General features: G+C 40.4%; 1 protein-coding gene and 1 long non-coding RNA gene across 3 annotated transcripts in view; one reads left to right on the top strand and one right to left on the bottom strand.

The window, feature by feature from the left end:
- Rad51b (RAD51 paralog B) overlaps positions 1–13,465 on the bottom strand; it is a 756,475-nt gene that overhangs the window by 199,045 nt on the left and 543,965 nt on the right. For both annotated transcript variants that reach the window (XM_033766940.1, XM_033766941.1), the window contains exon 10: positions 3,229–3,307. In XM_033766940.1, the coding sequence (XP_033622831.1) occupies positions 3,229–3,307 (79 nt within the window). The remainder of the gene's footprint in view (positions 1–3,228; positions 3,308–13,465) is intronic.
- On the top strand, positions 732–4,896 carry LOC117287156. The gene is made up of 3 exons (XR_004518374.1): positions 732–1,051; positions 3,221–3,350; positions 4,812–4,896. It is a non-coding gene; the product is annotated as an uncharacterized LOC117287156 (long non-coding RNA).

Raw genomic sequence — 13,465 nt, 5'->3', positions numbered from 1 at the left:
GCCAGGAGGAGACCTGGGATAAAAGGCACTGCGGATCATTCCCACGTTCACTGACCACCCGCCCCCGCCCCCGGGGTAGCCCCTGTGGATTGTTCTTTCCCACCACTCACTCCAACTTCGCTTCAGCGGAGCCTGATGGCAAGCCTGAAGTGGCTGCTGGTCTTTCTTAGGGGTAGGTAGCACAGGGCGAAACATTGCACCCCCACCCCCTGCCTTCTCTGTGCTGTTTGTACATGGGCTGCAGATTGTAACCCAGAGAGCTTCAGGTGCCATTTCCACACCAACCTGGAGCTATCATGCCCCAGCAACTCCTCACACCAGGAGCACTTTTTGGCCTTGACTTGACTGCTGTTACCTTTCCAAGTCTACCACCCAGGAAGCAAGGGTTTCTTTGCTTTAAACCTGGGGAATTATACAGGTGTCTTTCAGCTCAGTCATCTGGTAAGAACAGGAAAAATAAGCCTTTATGTTTTAGCTATGTACAACTGCGCTGAGGTAAGTGAATGATAAGTATATCACCAAGTGCCAAGAGACCATCTGAGAAGGTTACTGTGAACAGAGTAAGAAAACACCATCACTGCAATCCCTGTACATGAAGTCTTAATGTGCACACATATACACATTTATACAAAATCACACACATGCAATCACACAAGTATTTCATGACATAATCTGATTTTTTTTTCTATTCTCCCTTTTTCCCTCTCTCCCCTTCTTCCTAAATGCTGGTTGTGACTCATCAATTTGATGTCATGACCCATTGATGGGCTGTAGCACAGTTTTCCAAACCTTGAATGAGCATTTTCATTTTCAAGCCAACAAATCGAGGTTCGGAGAGATTTTCTCAAGATCACAGCAGAGCTGGTACAGAAACCCAAAGGTTCTCCTCAGTAAAAGGGAGCTCTCATATTTCTGGACAGCAAAACTCCTACATGCCCTCCAGTAGCCGTGGAGCACATCACAAGGCACAGGGTGTGCTAACAGGTTTGCTGATGACAGCAGCAGGATCCTACCACCTCTGGGCCTCTGACAGGGAAGTGCACCTGAGCAGGTGGGTCAGGAAACCGACTTAGAAAATAGCCAGGTGAGGTTCTGAGGATTCCCAGCCATTTTTATTTACTGCTGGGGAACTTGCATCATAAGACATTTTCCTGAAAGCTTTTCCTTCCTGGACACATTATTCCAGGTCAGTCTCCTTTAGTAGATTATTTACTCCCCTATCTTGCAACTTTTTCTAATAGTCTTTCCTTGCAATTTTAAAAAACTTCTATCAATGCATTGTATTTCCAGTTTCTATTTTCTCTAAACAATTTCAACTTCCCTGTCAAGATCATTATGTTAGCAATGAACATCAGGCATGCAGCCCAGTGAATCTTGTTAACACAAATATGTACGAAGTTATCCCTATTTCACTAGGCTTAAAAATGTAGTTTTCAAGGCACAAACATCCTAGCAAGACTTTCAACTGATTCTTTTCCTCTTGAATTTAACTCATAATTTGCCATAGAATTTCTTGAAAACTTCATTTAAATTTGCTATTTACCAGACTTCTAATCTTTTAAGACCGCCTCTAAAAATGAAGAGCTCCAAGCCACACTGTGCACTGGGTAAATAAAACCGAGCTTTCTGATTGCTTATTAGTTATACACCCTTAAAGTGTATGTAACAAAGGGGCCTGCTGTTTGCTTTGCTTAATCTGGTCTTAAAATCTCTGCTTCTTTGTCAGAAAACAATATTTGCAATTGTAAAAAAAATATTTACCAAGGGACTTGGATAGCATAAGTCAAAGGCAAAGAGCCAAAGGTCAGTAGTTTTCACCCCAAATTTCTGTGGCCCCAAGAGTCCCTGCTGGGGAGCTCAGCTGCACCAAACAAACATGCTGCTTTGAGAGTCCATTAAGAAGCAGGCATTTTAGAAGAGGAAGGGAAGGAAGGGCAGCAGCCCACTTCTCAGCCTGCACTAAAGAATCCCTGCAATGCAGTGCAATGATCTATGCAATGCAATGATCTCCATGAGGGTGGTACAGGGGCTGCCCTGTTTCATAAACCCAGAAAAAGACTTCAACTTACAAAATCCTGCAGGGCCGACATTTCTCTACTATTGCTACTGCAATACAGTGGTACCTCAGTTCACGAACTCAATTTGTTTTATGATTTTGGAGAAGATGACTGCATTTTGTCACACAATGTGAAGTCTGTGAATGGAAGCAAAATTCTGTTGTGCTTCTGTTTGATAACTGAATTGTTTGTAAACATTAACATTGATGAACTGATGTATTACTGTGCCTCTCTCCTGAGGCTCAGGTCAAATATTTACTGATACATTCGGTGGGTGAGGCTGCCTGCCTGACACTGGGAAACAGACAGATGTGTATCATGAGCACTTCCTAATTCACAAAGCCATTTTGCATATCCAATCCCAGGGGCTGATTTTTCAGAGCTTGATGGTGTTCTAATTTACTTCTTCATGTTCACTGTTTTCTGGAAAGACCTGGGATTGGGTGCCTTTCCGAATCACCGAGTACCCAGTTCAGATCAGGAAGTTCCAGGTTGTGGCTTGGGGTGTCTCACTTTGATCAAGAACTCAGCTTCTTCCAAGTTCCAGGCCCATGTCACAAGAGGCAGGTCAGCAAGCAAAGCATACCCCAGCATAAGGGTCTGTTGGGGACTTGACCTTGGGGAATGGAAATGGAGTAACCACAGGGAAGCCAAAGAAATGGGAGATCTTGGAACCATGATACGGTGACTCACAGGTCACCAGCCCAGATGGGCTGTAGCTTGTGAAGCGAGAGGCTCCTTGCACTGGCATCAGAGATCAACTGCCTGGTTCACGCTATAGGATTCATGAAGAAGACCACTGGCAGCAATTCCTAGCACTCTTGTTCTGACCTTTATTTTCTGTTGTCCCACTCTGCTATTAAATCCTACAGTTCTCCCTCAACCATGCCTCAATCTTCTGTCCAATTCTCTCACAGATTCCAATGTTTTGACCATATCGGGGGCAATATCACTGGCCAATTCACCTTGGCCTTTTTTTTTTTTTCTGGTACCAGGGATCAAACTCAGGACCTTGTGTTTGCAAGGCAGGCACAGTGCCACTGAGCTAAATCCCTGGCCTACCCTTGGCCTTTGATTCTGTCCTGAAACAGCTTCTAAAGTGAACTGCGCCAGCAATGGGCAGCACTGAGCACAATCAGATTAAAGAAACGGCTTACGTTTAGGATCTTACCTTGGAGAACCAGACCTTCTGCCTCGATGGTGTAGACAAACGAAGTGAAGGCAGCCAAAGGGGACTTGGCAATGAGAATCTGCACATAAAGCATATTTGGCCAGAGTGAGACAAATGATCAGGTACAGCAAGCCTCTATTACTCCCCTTCCTACTTCGATAAGAGTGGTAACGTATGACTACAGATTGTAAGGTTTATTATTAAAAACATGTTTTGGAAAGGAATATTTACATGTGTGCTATCATTTCAAAGTGCTCACCTTAGAAGGGTAGCTATCCCACATATTCTGCCACCAAATGCCATATTTTTTAACCAATTCTTCCAGAAGCAAGATTCATTATTTATGTAACATCATTAAACATCTATATTTCTGCTCAAAGAGAAACCTAGCCCAATTCTTTAACTGTATTCATAAGCTTAGCAATTAAAAAAATTTAAAGCCACCCTTATAATATTTACCATCACTGCAAATGTTCAAAATAATGTGCTAGAGGCAAAGCAATCGTAAGTTGTTTTATTGACACCAATCCCTCAGCAATTCTGTGTTTACATCTTTCATCATGGGTTTATATTTTTTCCTACTTAAGGTGCAGTACATTTTCCTAGGACCAGACTGTGGGGTTGGCCATATGACTCGCTTTGGCTACCTAATAATTTGTGCCAGTTCCCAGCCTAGGCCTTAGGAAGCCTCAAGTATTTTCCCTTGTTCTCTTAGTCTCCTGCCACTGCCAGGGGAAAGATGTCCAAGCTAGTCTGCTAGAAGGAAAGTAAGAACAGAGCTGCCCAGCTTAAATAGGTGATCCCTAGAAGACACAGATACTTGTGAATTAAATATTTCTGTACACCTATCGGCTTTTTGGTGATGATGTTATAAAGTATTTTTTGCAGTAAGAGTTGACCCACACACCAGCCAAGACAAAATGGGAAAAGTGGAGTAATGACATTCTCCCAAGACAAACACCGTACCTATTTTAAAGGAGATGGTCATTTGGTTATTTAAAATATTGGAACCATGAACCTATTGTCGCACATCATATGGTTCTACAGAGCCTCTCAGAATTAGGGTATTCTTTTATTATAATATTTCTATTGAAGGAAGATGAATATCATCTTTCTGCTTTACAAATAAAAATAATATCAAACGTAGTGACAGTTTGGCACAGAACCACTAAGGTAATCGGGAAAGCAAGGAAGAAGGAAGAAATAATTTCAAAAACCAAAAAGATTACTCATATTTCATTCTCTCTCAATTTAACAAACATTTACTGACTGTCAATTATGAGAAGTGGTGGAATAATGGGGTAAAAGGATCACAGGCTATAGTCATGGAGTTTGAATCTAGCCGCTCCACTGATCAGCTAGGTGTCTATGCACCACCTCCAGCTTCTTCGCAAAAGCTCTTCCTCTTCCTCCTTTTAGTAACGGCCAGAGCTCTCACCTTTCTCCCCCTCTTTTGTGACTAAGTGTGGTCATGCGCTAGCTCTGATTAACAGAATGTGAGCACAAATGATAGGTAGAACTTCCAGAGTATGTTTTCATAAGGTAATTGCATGTCCTTCACCTTCCCTTTCCCCCTTCCCAAGGGCAAGAGCCAGTTCCAACCACGTGGCTGCAAGCAACAAACATCCTGGAGATGACGAAACGGAAGAAAAAAGCTGGGTAGCCTCAGGGAGGATCAGTGCTTCCCCACCGGGTCACCTATCCCCTGAGGACACTCATCTTACCCACTACATTTCAGATGTCTTTGTTACATAGTATCGTCTGAACTGTAACCAATAAATGATTTTGGACAACCTAAACTTTCTGAATCTTAGTTTTTTTCATTTGTAAAATTGGGATTAAAACACCTGCTTAAATAGGAGTACAGTGAGGATTAAATTAAATACGTGAAATGCTCATTACGGTGTCAAAGATGTGGTAAGTGTGTAATATGCTTTTCAAGTGCCCTGTAACTCTCAGCAAAACATAATATACTTTTATCAGACGGAATTTTTAAGAATTAATCTAAAGTTTTCTGATAAACTTGCTCATCATTCTCAGAATTAATGAGTAGAAGGTACAGATGGGTGTTACACTTTCATGTAAAAAAAATCTCATCTGAAAATTATGGTGGATCATTTTGTGAGATAGTTTGGAGATATTCATGTGAAATTTAAGGATGCCTCTTAGTAGGGAAACAGCATAGCAAAAGAAAGGATAGAGTTTTTCAAATTTTAATGTGGGAATGAATCACCTATGGGTCCTGCTGACATGCAGATTCTGACCCAGAAGATCTTGGATGGGGCTTGAAAGTCTACATTTCTAATGAGCTGCTAAGAGACTCTGATGCTGGGGTCCACAGATCACATTTTGAGTAGCCTGATCGAAGATAGAAAAGGCAAAAGATGGGAGGCCTGGAGCCAGTTAAGGAGGCTTTTGCAATAATTAAGTGATGAGATGATAAGGACCTAAACCACAACTTGTTAGAAAGAATGGGGCAAAAGGGAATGTATTAGAGATATATAAATCCTTTAGATCAAATAGCAATACAGGAAACCAAATATACCCCAAATCACAGACCATTACTGTCTATATGTAGCAACCAGACACAAAACCAAAAGGATATAAATAGCATTCAATAAAGTATCATAGTATATTCTTGAAAACTACCTTACCATTTTTATTTTATAGGCTGTAGAAGTTGCGACCCAGAGAAAAAGGTGTGGAACTGCAGTGCGTGCTGGAACAGTGTCTTCTGAGCCCAAGCCTTCCAATTCTGGGGTATTACCTGTCATTTAATGCCACCAGGGGAACAAGGCCCAAGGCCCAGGCACGGGGTTCTCAAACCTGGAGGGACCTCCCTGCAGCCAAGCAAAAGGTTTGGATAAGTGTCACCCACTAATGCCGTATCTTTCTGGAGCAGTATTTAACATGAGTCATCCAAAGGACGGTTTGTGTGCAGTTAAAAAGAGGAAGTGATAAATTGTGTCAGATGAATGTCGTTTCCTTTTTTGGGAAAGAGCTTCTAGATTGATAGATCAGAGGGCAATCACCAACATGAAGCATCTGATTTTACAAAAAAATGTAACAAATTCTCTTGATAGCATGCTAGATAAAGTGAAAATAAGTTGTGCTGAATTCTTACATCATTAGGCGGATTTATAAGTGACCATAAGATCAGAGCAACCTGCGAGAGTAGCAACCTCTGGTGGAATACAGGGTTCAGCCTTTGTCTGGTTATGTTCAACATTTTTACTAACTGGATGAAAGCATATCTAATCACATCCATACAACAAAGATGGAATCCAGCTGGAAACGCTAATAAAGCTTACATTTCAATGGAGAAAAAAGATAGCAAACAAAATAAAAACACAGTACTTAGATAATTGTATATTACATCATGGAACTAAACTAATTGGTGGGATGCAAAATTGATAGGAAAGCAACATAAGAAATGTAGAGAAAGACTTCATATATTATATCACATAACCATAATAGCAAAACAACTCCCAACTTGGTTAAAATATTAGGACAAATTCTACATATCTGTTGGGATGCAATTTCAATGAAATAAATGTAAGGCCTTGTCCTTGAGAATTGAGGACAACTATTGGCTATAGAATACAGGAGATGAGATTTAGCATTCAGAAAATGGAGTAGGAGTGTGGTTCTGTAATTCAATGTGAGAGCTATGAAATGTGATTCTTGGAAAACTAGTGTGGTCTCAGGTCATATCAATGAAAGCACAGTGTTTGGCGTATAGGAGGTGCTGCTTCTTTTGACTGGTTTCCTCTTGACTTAGCGGGCATCCAAAGTCTAAAAGGGAAAGTGACAAACAGGAAAATAAGCAAAATAACAAGGTGTTCTGATGTGTAAAGCAATCCACGATTGCAAACACTGCAGGGCAAAGCGGATGGAAGGTGCCTGCAGCGAAGGTACACGATGCACTTAATATGAGTTTCCTGACCTAGAAATTCTGTAGTGTTGCATACTGGTTAGAGGACGTGTAAATTATCCTTTCAACCCAATAGACTTGGTGGGGGAAAGGGGATGCTGATTATATACCTTTGTGAGTATACAGAGATTCCATTCCTTTTTAGATCTGAATCAACACCTTAGGTCCTGTGCTTTCTGCCATTCAAACCACACTCTACTGCAGAGCCGCTTCCACCCTACTCCAGCAGGTCATTAGGCCATGCTGTTTCCAATGTTTGACCATGCTACAAGTGTGGGGGCGTTCTCATCTGGGTGACTTGGGCAGCTGTCAAGTGTCGCTCCTTCTTCTCCCATATGCGATGCCCTACAGGGAGCTTTCGGGGCCTAACAAAACTCCAGGTCCTGTGCTCATGTCAGCAGCACATATACAAAACTCCAGGTCCTTAGTGAAGAATTCTGATCACACTTAATCCTGTGCACAGTGTGTGGAGCTGGCTTTGGAACTCACTGAAGGTTCACAGAAGTACATAATTGAGCAAGAATGAGTGTAGACACAGGTGGGTTAGACAGCCTGGAGCTCCAAGCGGTGGATGTGTGTTGTGAGCTGTTAAGCCCACCTCCTTCAAATAGCCACATTATTTTCTCTTGAATGTATCCTTTCTGTCAGACCAGCTCAACTTTAACTTCACTCTAATCAATGTATTTTCTCCTTTCCTCACCTATTCTTCCAAGGAAAGGGGTAACCAGTATTTTTTCATTCTCTTGAGGAACATTTAAGGCAGACCTGACACGCAGTAGGTTCTGGGTCCCAAATCCCATACTCATCTGGAAGGCATTTCCGTTGTTTATACTGTCTGCTCATCCATGCACTCCCTTGGTCCATAAATATCTAGTGGGCTCTTTCCCTTGCACTAGGCTCTTTCAGACACAGGCAACATAGGGGACAAAATAGTAAAGTCCCTGTTCCCATGAAGCTGACATTTGATGATAGAAGAAAGCTCAGGGAAGCCTTTGGCTTTTGTCCACTTTGACATTCTACTATATGCCCTTCATCCCTGGGCATTCAAATCCATGCATCAGCTGAAGTTTATTGAGTACCTACTCTGGAATAGCTGGGTTTGATTTGCCCTATGTAAATATGCACTTGTGAAATGAAGGCCATCTGCTTGTATCTTAGTTTGTTCCTCAGTTGCATCTTTTGAATTCTCCATGAGATCAAGATTGTAGGCATCTTCTTTGATCTCAGCCCCTTCCCTTCCACAAGGCTCTGTCAGTATTTTGCAGCCGTGACTGGTAGGATTGTTTCTCACTGTTTATTTTCTCCTCATGCTGTCTGTATGAAGGTTTCTTGCAATTTACAGGTGGAAGCACAGAGACTTAAGGACTCTAAACAAAAGGTGGATGTCCCTGTGCAGCCTCTCCTCTTCCCCCTTCTCTCACGTCTCTCCCCTAAGGTATTCATTTTCCTCTCAGCAAATAAGCTGCCAGCTAATTCTCTCTAGCCCAAAAGGGACAGCTGGTTTAACCTTCCAGTATTATCCTTATCGGGTATTTGTATTTTAGGGAGAAGAACGGATCTGTAATGGTGAGAAGTACAAAGGGAACAGGGGACTGGGTAGAGGAGTGTTCCAGGGTTATATAGCAATAATGATTAGGAGAATGACAATGAACACACATTAATCTTCTTAAGAACCTTTTGAAGCAGGTAGTTCATGAATACTAAAGCTGGATTCCAGCTCAGGCTACCTTATTTTGTAGTCCTTACAACCACCATGATGGCAGCCCCCAGTTTTGCACATACAGATTAATCCATTAAAAGAGGCAGAATAATATAACAGCAAGTAAGGGCAACCTCTCACTGCCACTGCAGTGTGGATACTGCATGAATCAAGGCCAAGAAGGGAACTGGGCAGGAGACCCACATGGTTGCCTCTGTTGCTCACGGATTCCACGTTGGCAGTCTTCCTTTCTCCTTTCCCCGCTGAATGTCCAAATCTTACCTCCTCTTCACACCTCTTGGCCATCTCTTCCAGAAGTTTATGCCAATTTCTCCAGCCTAGTGTCAACTTTCTAATCCCATCATGCTTTATCTGTACCTCTCTAATAATGATATTGCTTTCATCACTGTTTTACAGTTAATATCACCGGGATTCTCTGCCATCTATTTGAAGGCAGACATGGAATCATGGCTGCTGCTCCTGGATCCACAATCTACAGCCCCCAGTTCAGTGATGTATGTATCAGAAACTCTTCTGTGAAGTGCAAAAATGAATGCATAAACACACAAATTGGTGATCCACAAAAGTACTACATATTTGTACCTACTTTGAGGACTTAATTGTGATTGATGTCTCTTTCCCCAAATTACAGGATTCATACAATGCCATAGAAAATAGCAGGCTATGGCTGGGGATTTAGCTCAGTGGTTCTGCCACCTGCCTTGCAAGCGCAAGGACCCGAGTTCAATCTCCAGCACAGGAAAAAAAAAAAAAAAAAAAAAAAAAAAAAGAAAAAAAAAAAAAAAAAAAAAAAAAAAAAAAGAAAGAAAAAGAAAAAAGCAGGCTGCCTAGTCAATCTCTGCCAAGATTTTCAGCTTGGGCAGAGCCCAAAGTCAAGTCTTTGGTTCCAGATTGCTATAGCATCACATGTTTTTCCTGGCCTGTCCCACTTCCAAGAGTCTCAGAGAGTGGAAAAGGAGCCACAGAACAGAAAGTGCTGGGCATAGGAACCCTAATACTTCTCCAAAATGGTAACACCTTCTAGGGATAGTGCCTGTGTCCTCTCTTTAAAGTATAGGTGGGGCCTCACCTGGGTCAGCTCAACCCAACCCAACCCGTCTCCTAGTACAGGCTATTCTGGAGGCTGCTTCTGCAGAGTTCTGATGCTGGCAGATTATGTGAGTTCCTGCAGTGGAGCCCAAACTTAGGAAATAGTGAGTTTTCCTTCTGTAGCCTGGAAAAGCAGACATAAATAGCAGCCATGTGCCAAGGGCGAGCTGGCACTGAATCCAATCCTTCCACTTTCTCTTCCCCAACTGCTGTGGCAGGAAGGCTTCCTTTAACACTGGTGATGAATCCTTCCTCTCTTCTGTTTCCTTCCCATGCCCACCCACTACCTCAAAGCTCACATGGCTTGAAGGGAGGAGTGTAATGAGCTGCCAGAGGAAAAGGATAAGCAAAATTTCTTCCTGTAGGGCTAGGTGGTTGGACTGGCTTTCGTTTTATCCTGTTTTCTGCTATAACATGACAATGTAATATGTTCATCTGAAACATCACAGGGAGAAATAACTGTAAGAGAGCTTAGAAATATGATTTTGTGTCCACCCACAACTTCTTGTCTGGCTAGTTCTTCAATCTTGTCTCAATCTCCCCATGATCTGCAAGATGGGTTCTCAGTGAATTTATTTATGATGACCTTGTTGAATGTGTCTCATGGTTTCATCTGCATCCAAAGGGTTGGCTGAGAAGTGAGAGTGAGGCCCCATGACTCTGAAATGTCCTTCAACAGGGACTCTATTATCTCACTTTAACTGGAGTCCTTGGCTAATAAAACCATTGCTAAATTAAACAAACCTTTCCTCTAGCTATGCCAAGTGTCTGCAACAAAAGTCCTTCATGCTAGGGTTTTTCCTTCTTGTCCAAGACTTAAGAAAAAGGTTGTTTTCTCAGCTGCTTGCAAGCCCAGGAAAAGAGCCAGGGAGGCAAACAGGTCAGTTTGCCTTGCATCAAATAATTCAATGGCTTTTGATAACTTCAAGTTTTCTGTACCTTTCCTAGGTTGAGCTGAACTCTCTACACCAAGGGCCAGAAGGGCCAGAAATGCTCCAGACAGGAAGATCTGTGACTGGAAGGAGGCCATGAGATCAGGGGAGCTTGCAGTGTACGCAGTGATCCTCAGAGGAATTCCTTAGAGAGCTAGAGAGAAAAGTGGCAGAGGTCCAGCTCCCAGTGTGTATCTGGCTTTGATGCTGATTAGAATCTGCTTCATCACTTGGAAAACCACTCTCTGTGGAACACAGACGCCTCAACACCACAGCTCCACAGGCTGGGGGAGAGCAAGGAATGACTTTAATGGCATCTAAAATGCCTTCCTCAAATAGTGCTGGAAAATGCAGGGGGGAAAAATAAAATATATTTGAGCAGGCATGAATTTATTAATTTACTTATTTATGGCCAACTTTACCTTTCCTATAGCAATTAGGGTCTGAGAGTAAGCTGTTCTGAATCCTAATGAAATACAATTCTAGACCATTGGAAGAATCTTCTAGAAAGTTTGTACCTGCGGCTGGAAGAATTAATTCCTTTGTAGCCTATCATCATGTTCTTTATTGATTTTTTTTTCAGATCAGGATTTTTTTTTTTAATTTTACCAGGGATTGAACTCGGGTCCTTGCGCTTGTGAAGCAGGCGCCAGAATCACTGAGCTAAATACCCAGCCCAGAAGGAATTAGTAAATTATAGGATAATAATATACAATTCTAGGTCAGAGAGATATTTACAGTTAATTGTTTTCCCCCAATATTTTATTATAAAAAATTTCAAACTTGCAATAAAGTTGAGAAAATTTTATAATGAATATCAAAGAACCTATCAACTAGTTCTACAAGTAACATCTTATTATGTTTGTTTCTATCATATATCTCTTATACATCTTTTGTTCTTGTCCATTTCAAAGTAAATTGAAAGCATTAGCATATTTCCCCCTAAATACTTAGCACGAGCATAACTAACTATAAACAATATTTGTTCATGTGCTTTAAAATGTTGGATTTTTTGTGTGTTACACGTGTTTTCAAAGAATTAATGATTCTTCCCAAATTATACCAGAATCAGAGAGAACTTAGTGACTACACTATATGGTACTGTGCAAACTTAATAGTCATGATATGGGTCATTGATTCTCTCTGTATTAATACCACTTTGAATGAGATACAATTTATATGCAGTATACTTAATATAGACACTAAAGCTATTAATTTCCCTTTAAATACCACTATATCTATACCACATAAGTTTTGGTATATTATGTTTAATTTAATTTACTCAAAGTATTTTCTAATTTCCTTTGTGATTTATTCTTAAACCTACTGCTTATTAAGCAGAGTGTATTTTTAAATTTGTACATATATTAGAAGTCTCCAAATGTTCATCTCTTGTTATTAATTTCATTCCAATGTGATTAGAGAAATTGATATGATTTCAATCCTTTAAAATTTATTGATGCTCATTTCATAGTCTGTTCCATGGATATTGGACAAGAATGTGTATATGCTGTTGTTGCATGTGGTGTTCTACAGAAGCCTAGTTATTCTATCCATTCAAAATGTGGTGTTTACATTTCTGTTACTGATAATATCTATTTCTCTTATTTTTCTAGTTTTTGGTTCATGTATTTTTTGGGGGTTCTCAGTAATTACACAGAAACATATTTATGTTGGGCATGGTGGCTCATGCCTGTAATCCCAGCACTCAGGAGGCTGAGGCAGGAGGATTCCTGTGAGTTCGAGACCAGCATGGGCCACATGGTGAGTTCCAGGTCAGTCTCAACTACATAGTGAGACCCTGTCTCAAAAAAACCAAAAAAAAAAAAAAATTTATAATAGTTATGTCTTCCTAATAGTGTGAACTTTTCATCATTACAAAAAGTAACAATTTTTTCTTAAAGTCTATTTTGTGTGATATTTATATAGCCATTCTAGTTCTCATTTGTTTATTGTTTACATGGTATATATTTTAGCATCTTTTTACTTTCAACCCATTAGTGTCTTTGACTCTAAACTGTCTCTTAAATATATGAGATATATTTAAGAGATATGTCTCTTAAATCATATCTTTTTAACCATTGTGCCAATCTCTGCCTTTTGATCAGTGTTTAATCATTTTATATTTAATGTAGTTACTGTTAATATAGGTTAATATAGGTTATATAGCTGCCATTTTGCTATTTTTTTCTGTTTTTCTATCTTGTTTTTGTATTACTGCCTTCTTTATATTATTTTTCTAGAATATGATTTTAATTCTTTCTTCATTTCAGTTTTGTTATAATTTTAGTAATTATTTTAGTGGTTGCTCTTAGGATTGATATTAACATTTCACCTTAAAATTAGTTTAAATTTATATCACCTTAATTTGGCCACTCTAACCTTTTCAATTCTTACTTTTCTCTTCTCTAAAATGAATAATGCTGACCTTATATAGGCTAGTTGTGAGGATTAATAAGATGAAAGAAAGAGGGCCGGGGATTTAGCTCAGTGGTTTGGTGGCCTGTCTTGCAAGCTCAAGGACCCAAGTTCAATCCCTGGTACCAAAAAAAAAAAAAAAAA

The sequence above is a fragment of the Fukomys damarensis genome, unplaced genomic scaffold (assembly GCF_012274545.1).
Source record: "Fukomys damarensis isolate Sample0158 unplaced genomic scaffold, DMR_v1.0_HiC HiC_scaffold_21, whole genome shotgun sequence".
NCBI classification, from domain to species: Eukaryota; Metazoa; Chordata; class Mammalia; order Rodentia; family Bathyergidae; genus Fukomys; species Fukomys damarensis.
This window is presented reverse-complemented; position numbering and strand designations above follow the sequence as displayed.